Source organism: Leptinotarsa decemlineata, unplaced genomic scaffold (assembly GCF_025532065.1).
Source record: "Leptinotarsa decemlineata unplaced genomic scaffold, Ldec_3_MD MMD2_P_RNA_scaffold_1, whole genome shotgun sequence".
Classification (NCBI taxonomy): domain Eukaryota; kingdom Metazoa; phylum Arthropoda; class Insecta; order Coleoptera; family Chrysomelidae; genus Leptinotarsa; species Leptinotarsa decemlineata.
Genome location: NW_027412523.1, coordinates 489,939 through 503,792, shown reverse-complemented (window position 1 = coordinate 503,792; position 13,854 = coordinate 489,939). Strand labels below are relative to the sequence as shown.

Genomic DNA, 13,854 nt, shown 5'->3' with positions numbered 1-13,854 from the left:
GGGACTCCAAACCCAAGAAGGCTCCAGGAATTGATTCAATCAACAACAAGTTGTTGAAGCAGCTCCCGGAGAACTTCATCAGATACGTGCTGAACATTATCAACAGCTCAATCACTCTCAGATACTTTCCTCGAAGATGGAAGCATGCCGTAGTTGTCATGATTCCAAAACAGGGCCAGAACCTGCTGTTTCCCCAGAATCATCGTCCGATTAGTCTGCTTTGCTCAACGGCTAAGTTGGCTAAACGTGTTGTGCTGTAAAGGCTAACAGAAGAAGTTGAAGACCGAAATGTTCTGCCTGATGAACGATTCGGCTTCAGGAGAGCACACTCCATCGAGCTGCAGGCCCTGAGACTGGTCGAAAATTCCATCTCAGAGCTGAACAACAGGAAGACAGTCCATCTCGTCCTCCTGGATATTTCGAAAGCCTTCGACCGAGTCTGTGGTGGATTAGGTCCTTCCTGAAAGGCAGAACATTTCAGGTCCGAGTTGAGGGAACCCTGTCTCCCGTCAGGGAAATCGAAGCTGGAGTGCCTCAGGGAACTGTGCTGCCTCCACTACTGTACAGCCTTTACGTGAGCGATAGACTTGAGGAGACGTAAAGTACCTAGGTCTTTGGGTAGAACGCCGACTCACCTGGGCAAATCACATTGATTAGGTATATCAAGAGCAAAGTGCAGATGAGGATAGCTAAACTCTATCCTCTGGTCAATGGAAATTCAAAACTCAATCTTAAAAATAAGATTTTATTATACAACACGATGTTCAAGCCTCTCATCATGTATGCTTCAGGTGCTTGGGGACGAACCGCCCCGTCAAACCTCTCCATTTTGGAAAGGTTGCAAAATAAACTTCTCAGGATGCTGGTGAATGCTCCATGGTTCGTGCGGAATGAAGCCATCCACAGAGATTTGAAGCTGTTAACTATACGGCAGTCCATTCAGTTGAGGAATGTAGGTCAATATGACCTACACGCCTAAAATATTTTAGACGAAGCGGCGTTGTCGCTTCTACTATAAAGTAGCGGCTTCTTTGATTTTTCAAATGGAACACCCCGTATATAATATCATATTATGATTCATTATCACATGTATATATATGTAATATATATATATATATATATATATATATATATATATATATATATATATATATATTATTATTATTATTATTAGACAACTCATCCGTTTTATGTATTTGTATGTGAATGAATTATTTGTATTTGTATGCCGTTACATTGTTTAATAGGCAAGCATAACCTCCTGTATTACTTTTTTGTCTCGCTTCCATCTGATAAATTTATTAAACAAATTTTTATTCCTCCCGCTATATTCGAAAGTAAAGGTGAATTTACATCTTTGGTTGAACGAAAATAAAATATTTTCAGGCTTAATTATCACCTCAGACTCATTCTAGTCGGCGATAAAATAGCATGCGATACTCACTGCATTATTGCACCAAGAGTCACTAATGCGATTATCTCCTGTACTATCAATTCGTCTTTGCATTGCAGGAGCTTCTAGCAGCAGGATTGTATCACTCGGCAGTAACTGTCCTTGAATCTGCTTTGAGAATAGGATCGTGTTCTCTGAAACTCCGAGGATCTGTTTTCAGCGCCCTGAGCTCAGCACATTGGGCGTTGAATCAGTTGGATAAGGCTATAGGGTAAGTTTTAGATTGGAACAACTATTGCTCAACAGACTATCGATCTTAATAGGTAGAATTGGAACCTCTAGCTTAAAATGAATCGATAATGCTGTATCTCAACGAGCATTTCGCTAACCAAGTTAGTTATTTCTGTTGAGAGTGTATCGGAAGTATTTATTTGTGAAGCTCGCTAACAAATTTTGAGTAACATCAAGAAACAAACCAATAAAAATTCCTTGAAACGAAAGAAACAATCAAGATATTGGAGGAGAACGATGTTTTCTAGCAACCAAATTGACGCATTGGGAACTTCATCATCTTCTTCTTTAAAAACACGTCCAAAGAGCTCTAACTATCATGGAGAAGACATCAAGATGCATCAGCGGCAATAGATTAGAAATTGGTCTCTTATAGAAGTCTGCACTGCAACCAAGTAAAGCCACTGCTATACGACGTCTAGCAAATATAGAGTTACAGAAATTAAGCCTAGTTTCCGATGTAGCACCGGAGTCATTGGGAACCAGCTTGAATGTCCATCGCCTTGCCGGAATCACCTGTCTTTATGAGATTCCGGCAATGGAAGATTGCATTGCATATGATTGAAATACAACTAGAGGGCCAAGATGCTCAAAAGTTCTTATGGAGAGAAAATGGAGACGAACCATTCAGAATGTATCAAATGCAAGTAATGACATTCGGTGCTACATGTTTCCGTCTTGTATCCAATTCATCTTGATCTTGATGCCACTCAAACAGAAAATGATACAAGAACGATTGATACAATAACAAAAATTCACTACGTAGATGATTACCTCGATCCAGCAGACTCCACCGAAGAAGCTCTCAAAGTAATCTCCAAACCAGTTCTGAACTGTTTGATTGGTCAATAAATTCCGAAGAACTCAGAGAAAAAATTCAAACTCAACGAAGACATAAACAAGGATTTCATATTGGACTGCAATGATACTGAAAACCAGCTCATATTTAGAGTTGATTTTTTTCCGAAGGAAGCAATACTGAACGAACCACAAAAAGACGTAAACTGAAAATAGTGATGGCAGTTTTTGATCCACTTGGCCTTTTGATCACGTCTCATAATTCAAGGTATTTGGACAACCGTAATTAAATGGGATGATTCTATAGACGAATAAGTTCATGACAAGTGGTAAGATTTGATAAGTGATCAACAAAGAATAACTAACTTAGTAATTCCCCAATGGTCCTCGGCAATTCACGAGCTATAACCTTAGAAATACATATCTTCTGTGATGGAAGTTTTGATTCGGTAACTTACCTCAAAGTGGTTACAGTTGGAAAAATCGATGTTTCCTTGATTTATGCAACAGCTTGATTCCCAAGATAGATCAATGGGCAGCTTTTCTAGGAAATCGTTTATGGCAGACCCCCGAAAATGAAGTTGACCTCAGAATCGACAAAATGTTTCATTGGTCAGATTCCACAACAGTTCTTCATTGGATCAATGATAATTCTAGTTGCCTCAGTCATTTAGTATCTCACAGGTTAGATGAACTTACCAATGAAGAGGATTGGCATTGGGTGGCATCGAAAATGAATAGCGTTGATATTGCAACCCGAAAATACGATAGAAATGGAAGAAATACGATACACTCCAATATTGGTTTTCCAAACCAGAATTTTTGAGAGTTAATGAATCTACCTGGCCTAAAAGAACTATATCAGACGCCAAGAATGCAAATAACAAAGAAATCCCAATCATGGCTACAGTAATTGCTGAAAAGCATTCTTCGTTAACAGATATCAACAGATTTTCCAATTGGAAATTATTCTTTAGAGTGACAGATTGGTTCAGAGAATAACAAAATTATGGACATTAAGAATGTGAAAAACCAGCACGGAAAGTTGATCACGCTAAATGATTTAAAAAATATAAGGCAACAAATTGTTTCTAGATCTTCTTCATGAACCAAAATACACCAACAAATTGGTCCAACGTTTAAAAAAATTATATACGAAAATAGCTTTCAAAACTACTCGTACAATTCAACAAGTGTTGAGTAATTCTGAAGACAAGACACCTTAAGAAGGAACGTCTGGGATTAACGAAATGAGCGGTCAGGATTATGATAAAGAGTATGTTGGACAAACTAGGCGGACCATAATAACTCGACACAAGGAACACGTCGAGACCAATACATTACATCAGGTTTCAAGATGAATTCAAAAGTTTAGAAATGTGGAATGATATATCTGAAAAGCAACAAACGTCACATTCCAAATAGCCCATTTTTTACCGCCTCACGTAATTAAATGATGTAACATTGGGTAGTGATCAACATCAGGAATGATAACAAAATAATATAAAAGGTGGTACCAAGAGTTAATTCAATGACGTCATTTTCATAATTTTTGCAAAGTTCAGAAAAGTTTGCTTGGAGTGAAACACAGATTTCCATTTTTGATAATCTTTTTGATACTATTGCTAAAACTGAATGGTCTACGTGTTTCCATAGTGACGGCAACGGAATCATCCAAAATTCTTTATACGAGTGTTAGTTTCACAACTCTTCTCATATAGCGAAGCATCAATTTTTTAAATGATTTCAGTTACATGCAGCAAGATCTGGCAATAGCAAAAAGTTTAGGGGACACTGCTGGAGAATGTAGAGCCCATGGAAACTTGGGATCCGCTTACTTCAGCCAAGGTTCATACAAAGAGGCGCTAACCGCTCATAGGTACCAATTGGTGTTGGCAATGAAATGCAAGGTGAGAAAAATGAAAGAGTAGTAGTTCTAGTTTCTTTTCTTGCTAACAACTCCATGCCCTACTTGGCTAGCCGTTCAAATATCTGAGATTAGACGAAAATACATCGATGATTGAATAAATCCAGGAGATTTAATGGCAGTCCAACTATCTATTTGCTTTTTTCTCAGGATACCCAGGCTGCAGCAGCTGCTTTAACATCCCTTGGTCACGTTTACACAGCCATCGGGGACTACCCAAACGCCCTTGCCTCACACAAGCAATGTGTTCAACTAGTGAAACAGATGAGTGATAAATTACAAGAAGCAAGAGAAATCGGTAATGTCGGAGCTGTGTACCTAGCGATGGGTGACTTTGATTCGGCAGTAGATTGCCATACACAACATCTAAGAATTGCTAGGAGGTTGGGCAACCAGGTAATTCAAACTTTTATATCATCCTAAAACACATTTTTTCATTTAATTTGGATAGCCTTCAGAAAATAGTCTGGTATGGTCATTCAATACCAGACAGCGCTGTTTCAAGCTGCCATAGGTTATCATCAGTCGTACTAGGCTGAATCATGAATGCATTTCTGGACTTGACTGTCTTCAAGTACAAGCTTGAGGAAGTGGAAGCAATAACATTTCACCTTGTGAAAACGTCATAGGATGTTATAGTTATTCAAGATAATGTCCTTCGTCGGTTCGATACTTAGTCGTAAAAAAGTAACTGAAATTGATGGTATTTTCATACTTCCTGCTAGCCACACTTCCTGCAGGGCCCACTACTTTTTCTATGTTGCTAAATGACATCACAAACTATCACGAATTTGATGATACTCTTTTGATGGTTTCAGGTGTGAACTTGAGAGATACTATCACCCAAATGAATGAGTGTCTGATGTCAGTTTTACAATAGATTAACGCAAAAAAAGACTTAAAGCATTATTATCATATCTTCAATAATTTAGGAGTTATTATAATTTCAAAAACAAAAGAGCGGATGAAAAAGACAAATTTCAAGGCATGAAAATTAGAAAAAATTGAATGCATGGCTACTTTTACTACATAATTGAGTATTTAAAAAAAGTAAATAGAAAAAATTAGTATATTATTAACAAATTGTTTTTTAAATAAACATGAAAAACCAAAAAAAAATAAGTATTTCTAAATCCCAAAGAACAATAGAATTTATGATTTTTATGAAAAAAGTTTCCTTAATTTTAACATCTGGTCGCAAAAAACGATTGTAAATAAATAAACGCAATTTTTAGCAACAAATAAATTTTTTAAGGGACCGTTTTTTCTCTGAAAATTATAATTTCCATCAATAAGTATATTATGAAAAAAAGTTTTTTGATTTACTCATAAACAATGTATGTAAAAAAATATTTTTGAGTAGCTTTTAACCGTTAGACATCGAAAAAATCAAGATATAGGGAAAACATGTATGTTCAATTTTTAATAAAAAAGTGGAAAATCAAAATTTTGTAATTTTCGCAATGGCGATCTATTCTTTCACGAACTTCAACTTCACGGAGTGAAAAAAATTCTAGGGATTCAGTTTGTTAATTATCAGGATTTTTATGTTAAGTTTCAGTTTATAAAAAATTATTATTTAACAAATGCATAATCAATGGAAAAATGGGGATACAAATTTTTTTAACTGCGGATTATTGTTCATTATTGTTTTTAAAAACTCCATGAATTTTTTCATTTCATAATATTCATATTTAATTATGTTTAAATATTTTTTTTGTTGCTGTGTTGCTGTGGCGAAAGCCAGACTACCCGTTTTTGGGTCTAGTTTCAGGGCTCTATGAAAATTATAAATAATAGAGGTACAGCTCCGGGAGTCGGAACTTTAACAAAATAGCAAAAAAAAATTTCAAAAATATTGAATTTCTCTATTTAAAACAATTTAATGAACAAATTACGTAAAAAATTAATATCCTATGTTAAAAACTGCCATTGTTTAATGTGAAAACAGTCATAGCTAAATATCAATTGAAAAAAAAAATATCAACAATTTTTAGATATTTCATTTTGCAATAGTTATAAAAAATAATAATTTAACGAATTAATAAATTTTTATGAACTTTTATCGCAGGATCGTATGAAGTATATATATATATATATATATATATATATATATATATATATATATATATATATATATATATATATATCAAAAGAACTCTACAAAGTTCAAAATTTATAGGCCAATTTATTTATACCTTTTATCCCATTATTTATGCCAACGAAGATTGGGAAAATATTTGTTAGTTAACAATTGAACAACTTTTTGAAAAATGGTGATAACTTTTTTTTCTACGGAACTCGGTTCATTCAAGTGTTAAGAAGATACTAGATTTTTTCAAATTTTTTTAATGACATTTTATGTCATAAAAAATTATTTCTTTTGATAAACTCTCTTTAGCGGCAGCACGCGCGTGCCGTAACAACCGCGTGGAACCCTATTTTCAAAGTCAAATTGAAATTATAAATAATGGACATTAGAGTTTCGGGAGTGGGGACTTTTTTTATCGGAAATTTCCTCCTCTTTAACTAACGAGCTTTTTTTAAAATTGATTATATATCAATACTTTTTGAGTTATTAACGAAAAACTATATACCATTTTTTCAAAATCTTATTGTGTTATTAACAATTGCAATTTTTCACCTGCACCAAAATCCTTCAAAAACATTTTTCTAGAGGTGATTCCGAATCGAAAGAGCTATCGTTCATATTTTTAGGACCTTTATCTCTATTTTTCATGTTTTTGAACTTGTTGATTAGACTATTACAAAAACTGAGAAATGAATGTACAGGATTTCATATAGGTAACTTGAATACTCAAAAAATTGTCAAGAAAAAATCTAATTGTGCATGTATACTATCGAGCTGGAAATTTGTATAAAATAGTATTCACCAAATAATGCATTATAATTTTTTTACTCGTATGCTGTCAGTATGAATATACAGAATATTTTTCTCAAATTCACAGATTTTCTAGCCAATCTCCATAAAGTATAATGTTTCATTATAATTTTTCACGAGGCTATACAGTGTGTCTCACTTCTCATGGAAACACCCCCGTATCTTCTGTAATATTCGAGGTAGAACGATGAAATTCTCAGGACTGATGAAAATGCTCAAATTGCACCTACCACCTGAATGGGGTTGGCCAAAGTGATATACACTGTCCGCCACTCGCGATGGAACACCCCATTTTTACTGTGGACGGACAGTGTATATCACTTTAGCCAACCCCATCGTTCCACCTCGAATATTACGGAAGATACGGGGGTGTTTCTATAACAAGTGAGACAAATTCGGATTCTTCAGGACTGAAAGTTTTTCAGGAAAAAAGTGTAATCGTAGTAAGTTGGTAGTCCTGATTACGAATCTGAAGGAATTTTGAGCCTATTTTGCCCCCTAATATGTTTTACCGTAAACATGGGGTGATCCATCGCGAGTGGCGGACAGTGTATATCACTTTGGCCAACCCCATTCAGGTGGTAGGTGCATTTTGAGCATTTCCATCAGTCCTGAGAGTTTCATCTTTCTACCTCGAATATTACGGAGGATACAGGGGTGTTTCCATGAGAAGTGAGACACACTGTATAGTAACTCATTTTTTATATAATAAACTCATTTGTTTTTAATCATGTTTGTGTTTCATAGGTAGAAGAGGCCAGAGCTTATAGCAATTTAGGTTCGAGTTATCACTACAAAAGAAATTTCACGCAAGCAATCGTTTACCATGAAAAAGTTTTACGTTTGGCACAAGCTATTGGGGATAAGTAAGTACCTATGAGAGTAGTATGATAATTATTAAACAATGAAATGATATGTTTTTTATTTATTGAAGGTCAGTGGAAGCGAGAGCTTACGCAGGACTTGGACACGCTGCAAGATGTGCAGGAGACTATATGCAATCAAAACAGTGGCATGAGAGACAGCTAGATGTTGCGCTGTCGACTAGGGACAAAGTTGGAGAAGGAAGAGCATGTTCGAACTTGGGAATTGTCTATCAATTACTAGGTCAGTTGCTGACAGAAAAAGGCCACTCAGTTGACCATTACTATTCCAGATTACATTTCATTTTTTTTACCATTCCTTCAAAGCCTTCAAATATGATGGAGGAGGACATTCAATTGGTTGTAGTCAGTTTTCTGGATGAAACACTAATAAAGTTTCTAGTAATGAATATTGTGTTATTGAATATATGAACAGGATGGCTAGGATGTGGAATGATACACGATCTGTGCTTGACTGCCGTTTTATCGGTGACCCTCGAGATCGTGTATCATTTCACATCCTAGCTATCCTGTCCATATATTCAATAACACATGGCGCAGTCGGTAGGATGTGAAATGATACACGATCTGAGATTTACTGCCATTTAATCGGTGACCCTCGAGACAGTTTTCACTAAGGCATTTTGTAGCGAACTTATTACAAATATGTATTGATACGAGGTCCTCTTTCTAATTTAAACAACTTTACTGGCAGCTGTAGAGGCAATGAAGACAAATCAACATAAAAATGGAGAATAATGTCCAGAAGATAAGGATTATTGAATTTCATAGAGCTGGGGAGTCTTCACAACTCGCCGCATCGATCACGTCGGTTTTCTCGTGAATCTTCTTCAAGTTTTTTCTTCCAAATACTCTTTATTTCTAAATTGACTTTTTCTTCTTGTTCTATACCGGAAGAGTTGCTTTGATTGTTTGATAATCATCCTGGAGTATCTAAATTGTAGACAGCCCTCTTCTTGTTTGAATTCTGAAGGAAATAACCTTTGGACTTGACGTAGTATTTGTCTTCTAGCTCGAGCTACCTTCACGCTTCCTACTTTTGGTTGATTTCACTTTTTATGACAAATTCCTGGAATTTTTAATAACCATTCTGTTTTATAGTCTCTTCTTATTGTCCGATCCTACACAAAACGCATCGCCAACATTACACCTTCCAATTTTCCATTTGTCAAGGCAGTTGATCAGTTGAGCCATATACTCTCTTACATATACGTCAATAAGGAATTCGTCTCTGGCAATCCTGGTCTCCAACCTGGGTAACTGCTCTTTGTAGTTCTATGGATTGTAGCAGATATTGGAATTTTTTGTCAGCGTCAGTGTCGTCGCCTTCATGAATCTTTCTATACTGATTCCAGCAAGCTAGCCTAGCATTCTCGTCAATTTTTTCCAGTTTTAAGTTTGAAATCTTTTCACAAAGATCCAAAAATGTGTTCTCTTCTCATGGTCGTCAAAATGTAGTAACTGGATTTTAGTACCCAAAGTGATTTGGAGACTTTCTCGTAATTTTGATAAATATTATCGACAGTTGAATAATAATAATAATATTGTTTGTTTCATAAGATTGAATACATGTACATATAAACAAGAAGAAATGCAGAAATAAACATGACAAGCCACTGAGGCTCATAGAGCTTGTGTATGACAAAAAAAACTGAAACAATAAACTAAGTTAAGGCGTTTTGTGTGTGATGTCAATTGAAATGGAAAAATAAATAAAGATAGCATGAACATGAATCAGTGAACAAACAACATTACAAACTAAACTATCGGTCATAACATTCATCATTCATACACCATATACGTAGAGTAATTGAAAGTCATATGTCTTATATTTCATTCAATGTTCTGTTCTTAATGTGGTCCTTGATGACTGCACTTTTGTAGAGTTGCTGTCTATTATATAAGGTAAGTCCTTGTTCAGAAAGATTGCAACAGTATAGAATATGGTGAACAATAATGACAGATGTAAATTAAAACATGAATAAAATTTCAAATATACGTATAAAGCTGGTGTAGATCATGAATTGTGAAATTATTTCCATTTGTACTAGTAAATATTTAAATTTTTTTTTTGTGAAAACATGTGCTTTTTCTTTCTGTATCACTACTTACTCTTTTTTCGTTCCAATATTCCATTTATCTCACCTACTGTTATATTAATTAGCCATAATTTCAGTACTTTTTTAAATCTGGTATCACTTGTAATAGACTTTATTTCGAATGGAACTTCTGCATAGGCAATAGGGCCCAAATATGTGAGAGATCTTTGACTTCGAGATGTGCTTACCTTAGGAATTCTTGTGGTTTTTTGCTTGAATCTGGTATTGTGCAAGTGATCCACAGACAATAATTTTGTTACATATACATTGCACTTATTTCTTATAACAAATTATGCCCAGTAAAAAAAATGTCAAGTGAAATATACAGTTGAGAAAAATAAACATAAAAGTATGAAATACCTTCGAGTCTAACAGATTATATTATAGGAGAATATGATGCTGCACTAAAACTCCACCAAGCTCACCTTGCAATAGCTAGGAACCTTCAGGACCGAGCTGGAATGGGCAGAGCCTATGGTAACATTGGTAATGCCTACTCTGCTGCTGGGTTCTACGAATCGGCGATCAAGTACCACAAGCAAGAACTGACCATCAGCAAAGAAGTGCATGATAGAAGTTCCGAAGCCAGTACTCATGGCAATTTAGCTGTAGCTTACCAGGCGTTAGGAGCACATGACATGGCACTATTACATTATAGGGCTCATCTAGGTATGAGGTAATTTATTTCGGAAGATTCAGAGGAGTTCATATTATTTTCCGTAGGAATTGCTAGAGAACTGAAAGATACAGCTGGTGAGGCGTGCGCTTTATTAAACCTTGCTAACTGCTTGAGCTCGAGATCAGAATTTGCTGAGGCTATACCTTACTACGAGCAATATCTGATGTTGTCACAAGAACTTTCTGATGTGGAAGGCGAGGCAAAAGCATGCCACTTCTTAGGTATCCGCAAGTGAACTCTTACTCAAAACAACTTACATGACCCATGTCCTTTCTAGGTTATGCACATTATTGTATAGGAAACTACAGGGAAGCAGTGCGTTACTATGATCAAGACTTAGCTCTAGCCAAAGATCTGCAGGATAAAATGAATATGGGAAGAGCATACTGTAATTTAGGTTTAGCTCATTTGGCTCTGGGTCAGCTAGATACATCTCTGGAATGCCAAAAATATTTCTTGGCTATCGCCCACATGACAAACAACACACCTGGTATGCATCTGACGAACGTTGACCAACATTGTTTGAAATTTGTACATCTACATTATTTTTTCAAGGTAAATTCCGAGCCATGGGTAATATAGGTGATGTCCTGATAAAAATGGAAGAGATTGAAGAAGCTGTTAAAATGTATCATAGACAATTAGCATTAGCAAGGAGTAACAGAGATAGGGGAATGGAGGCAGCTGCTTGTGGTGCTTTAGGCATTGCACATAGACTGCTAAAAAAATTCGATAAAGCTCTAGGTTAGTTTCAATTTGGTCTCATATTGAGAAAAGATGTTCTCTAAATTTAATTTTTTTAGGATACCACACTCAAGAATTGACACTACGTCAAGAAATGTCGGAGCTGTCGGGTGAATGTAGAGCACATGGACATTTAGGAGCTGTTCATATGGCATTGGGCAATTACACTCATGCAGTTAAATGTTATCAGGAACAATTAGAAAGAGCTCAAGAACTGCAAGATTGCGCTGTGGAGGCGCAGTCGTATGGCAATCTTGGAATAGCGAGGTGAATTTTGCAGATTATATTCGATTGAAAATCAGAAGTGGGACATTGTTTTCAGATATTTTGAGGATATAACTATATTGTATCTAAGTGATTATAGAAATGTATAGGATATCAGGATGTTGAACATTTTTCATTTTTTAAGGCTCAATATGGCACACTATGAAGATGCTATTGGTTATTTCGAACAGCAACTTGCAACCCTTGAGAGGTTAAACTCCTCTGTGGCAATGCTTGATAAAGGTCGAGCTTTTGGAAGCCTGGGTGACTGCTACGAAGCTTTGGGTGATCCAGAAGAAGCTGTCAAGTGCCATGAACAGTACTTAACTATAGCAATGAAGATGAGGAGCCCGAGAGATCAAGAAAGAGCTTATAGAGGACTAGGTTATTCACTACAAGTGACCGAAAATTGTACTATTTCTCAATTATTTTGATCCTTAGGTCAGTCTCATAAATCGCTTGGGAATCTTCAACAAGCTTTGGTTTGCCTTGAGAAGAGATTGGTAGTTTCTCATGAGTTGGGACATCCAGAAGCCAAAGCTGCTGCATACGGGGAGCTGGGGCAACTACATGCTAATCTTGGCAACTTGGAACAAGCTGTTTCTTGTCTTGATCACCAAAGAAACATCGCCAGAGAACTGAGTAAGCTCTCAATCTTGTTTATTCCTTATTGGTTCAACTGAATTTTAGTTTTGTATTTTGGATTTTAAAAAAATAAATCTTCATTTCAGATGACCGTGTGATGGAGTCAGACGCCATATGTGGTTTGGGAACAGTGTGTCACCAAATGGGGGAGTTCACAACAGCTCTGGAGTACCATCAAAATGATTTGGAAATAACGGAACAACTAGGTATGGCAGGTTTGCAAAGCCGAGCCTGTGGGAATTTAGGTAAAATATAAAAATTATAGCAAATGATATGCAAGTTTGAACTTGTCATTCGTTTTAGGTATTGTTTATGAATCTCTTGGAAAACTTGATCAGGCTGTTAGATATCAAGAACAACATTTATCGATAGCTGCAAGTACGAATGACCAACTGGCAAAAACAATGGCTTATAGTGCTTTGGGCAGGGTACACCAACTCCTTGGAAATCGAAGTCAAGCTATCACATATCTGACACAAGGACTTTGTATCGCTGAAGCGTTAGGTCGTCGAGACGAAGAGGTGAGGAAAACATAGTCATAACAGCGAAATTTTTCAGGTTTACGTCATTGAATACTTTAAATTCACACTAAGTATACTTCAACAAAATCCTAGTCAAAAATGAAAATCATCAGTTATGTGCGTCTTTTGATTTTCTGAGTCCACTGTTTTGCGCGAAAAAATTTCGAGGTTTCGTGGAATTACTGTCGATAACAGAAGTGTGTATCCTAATGAAAAAATCTAATTGAATATTTCTGTTCGAATTTTGGTACAGGCTAAAATAAGGAACAGACTGGGGTTAGCTCTTTGGGCTAGCGGAGATCTGGAAGGTGCGAGGAACCAATTGGAAGCCGCGACCCACCTTCTGGAAAGCATCAGAAGAGAAACAAGAAATACTCAGGACTACAAATTGACTCTATTCGATTTGCAATCTTCCAGTTATCAAGTGTTGCAGAGGGTGCTAGTTTGTGAGTACATATACTATACTGCTTTTCGTATTTTATTTTACATCACTCAGGTATTGTTTTTCTTCTACTTCCAACTTTTCTGGAAGCACCGGAATTTATAGGGGGTCCCAAGGGTTCTCCCGAAATTACAGGAAAAAGTAACAGTTTTAAACACATTTTTATGGATCGTTATCAAAAAAGTTATCAAATAGTTTCCTGAAACAAAATTCTATACACGCCAGTGTTTTACAGTGTTGCTTTTTATTTTTAAAAGCTTTTATT

General features: G+C 36.0%; 1 protein-coding gene across 1 annotated transcript in view; it reads left to right on the top strand.

The window, feature by feature from the left end:
- LOC111513875 (tetratricopeptide repeat protein 28) overlaps nucleotides 1-13,854 on the top strand; it is a 61,508-nt gene that overhangs the window by 22,030 nt on the left and 25,624 nt on the right. Inside the window, exons 5-19 of the mRNA XM_074186733.1 lie at nucleotides 1,513-1,664; nucleotides 4,233-4,392; nucleotides 4,560-4,805; nucleotides 8,059-8,177; nucleotides 8,246-8,418; nucleotides 10,682-10,963; nucleotides 11,018-11,194; nucleotides 11,251-11,463; nucleotides 11,529-11,717; nucleotides 11,777-11,984; nucleotides 12,127-12,365; nucleotides 12,423-12,623; nucleotides 12,713-12,871; nucleotides 12,930-13,147; nucleotides 13,401-13,593. Coding sequence (XP_074042834.1) covers nucleotides 1,513-1,664; nucleotides 4,233-4,392; nucleotides 4,560-4,805; nucleotides 8,059-8,177; nucleotides 8,246-8,418; nucleotides 10,682-10,963; nucleotides 11,018-11,194; nucleotides 11,251-11,463; nucleotides 11,529-11,717; nucleotides 11,777-11,984; nucleotides 12,127-12,365; nucleotides 12,423-12,623; nucleotides 12,713-12,871; nucleotides 12,930-13,147; nucleotides 13,401-13,593 — 2,929 coding nt within the window. The remainder of the gene's footprint in view (nucleotides 1-1,512; nucleotides 1,665-4,232; nucleotides 4,393-4,559; nucleotides 4,806-8,058; nucleotides 8,178-8,245; nucleotides 8,419-10,681; nucleotides 10,964-11,017; nucleotides 11,195-11,250; nucleotides 11,464-11,528; nucleotides 11,718-11,776; nucleotides 11,985-12,126; nucleotides 12,366-12,422; nucleotides 12,624-12,712; nucleotides 12,872-12,929; nucleotides 13,148-13,400; nucleotides 13,594-13,854) is intronic.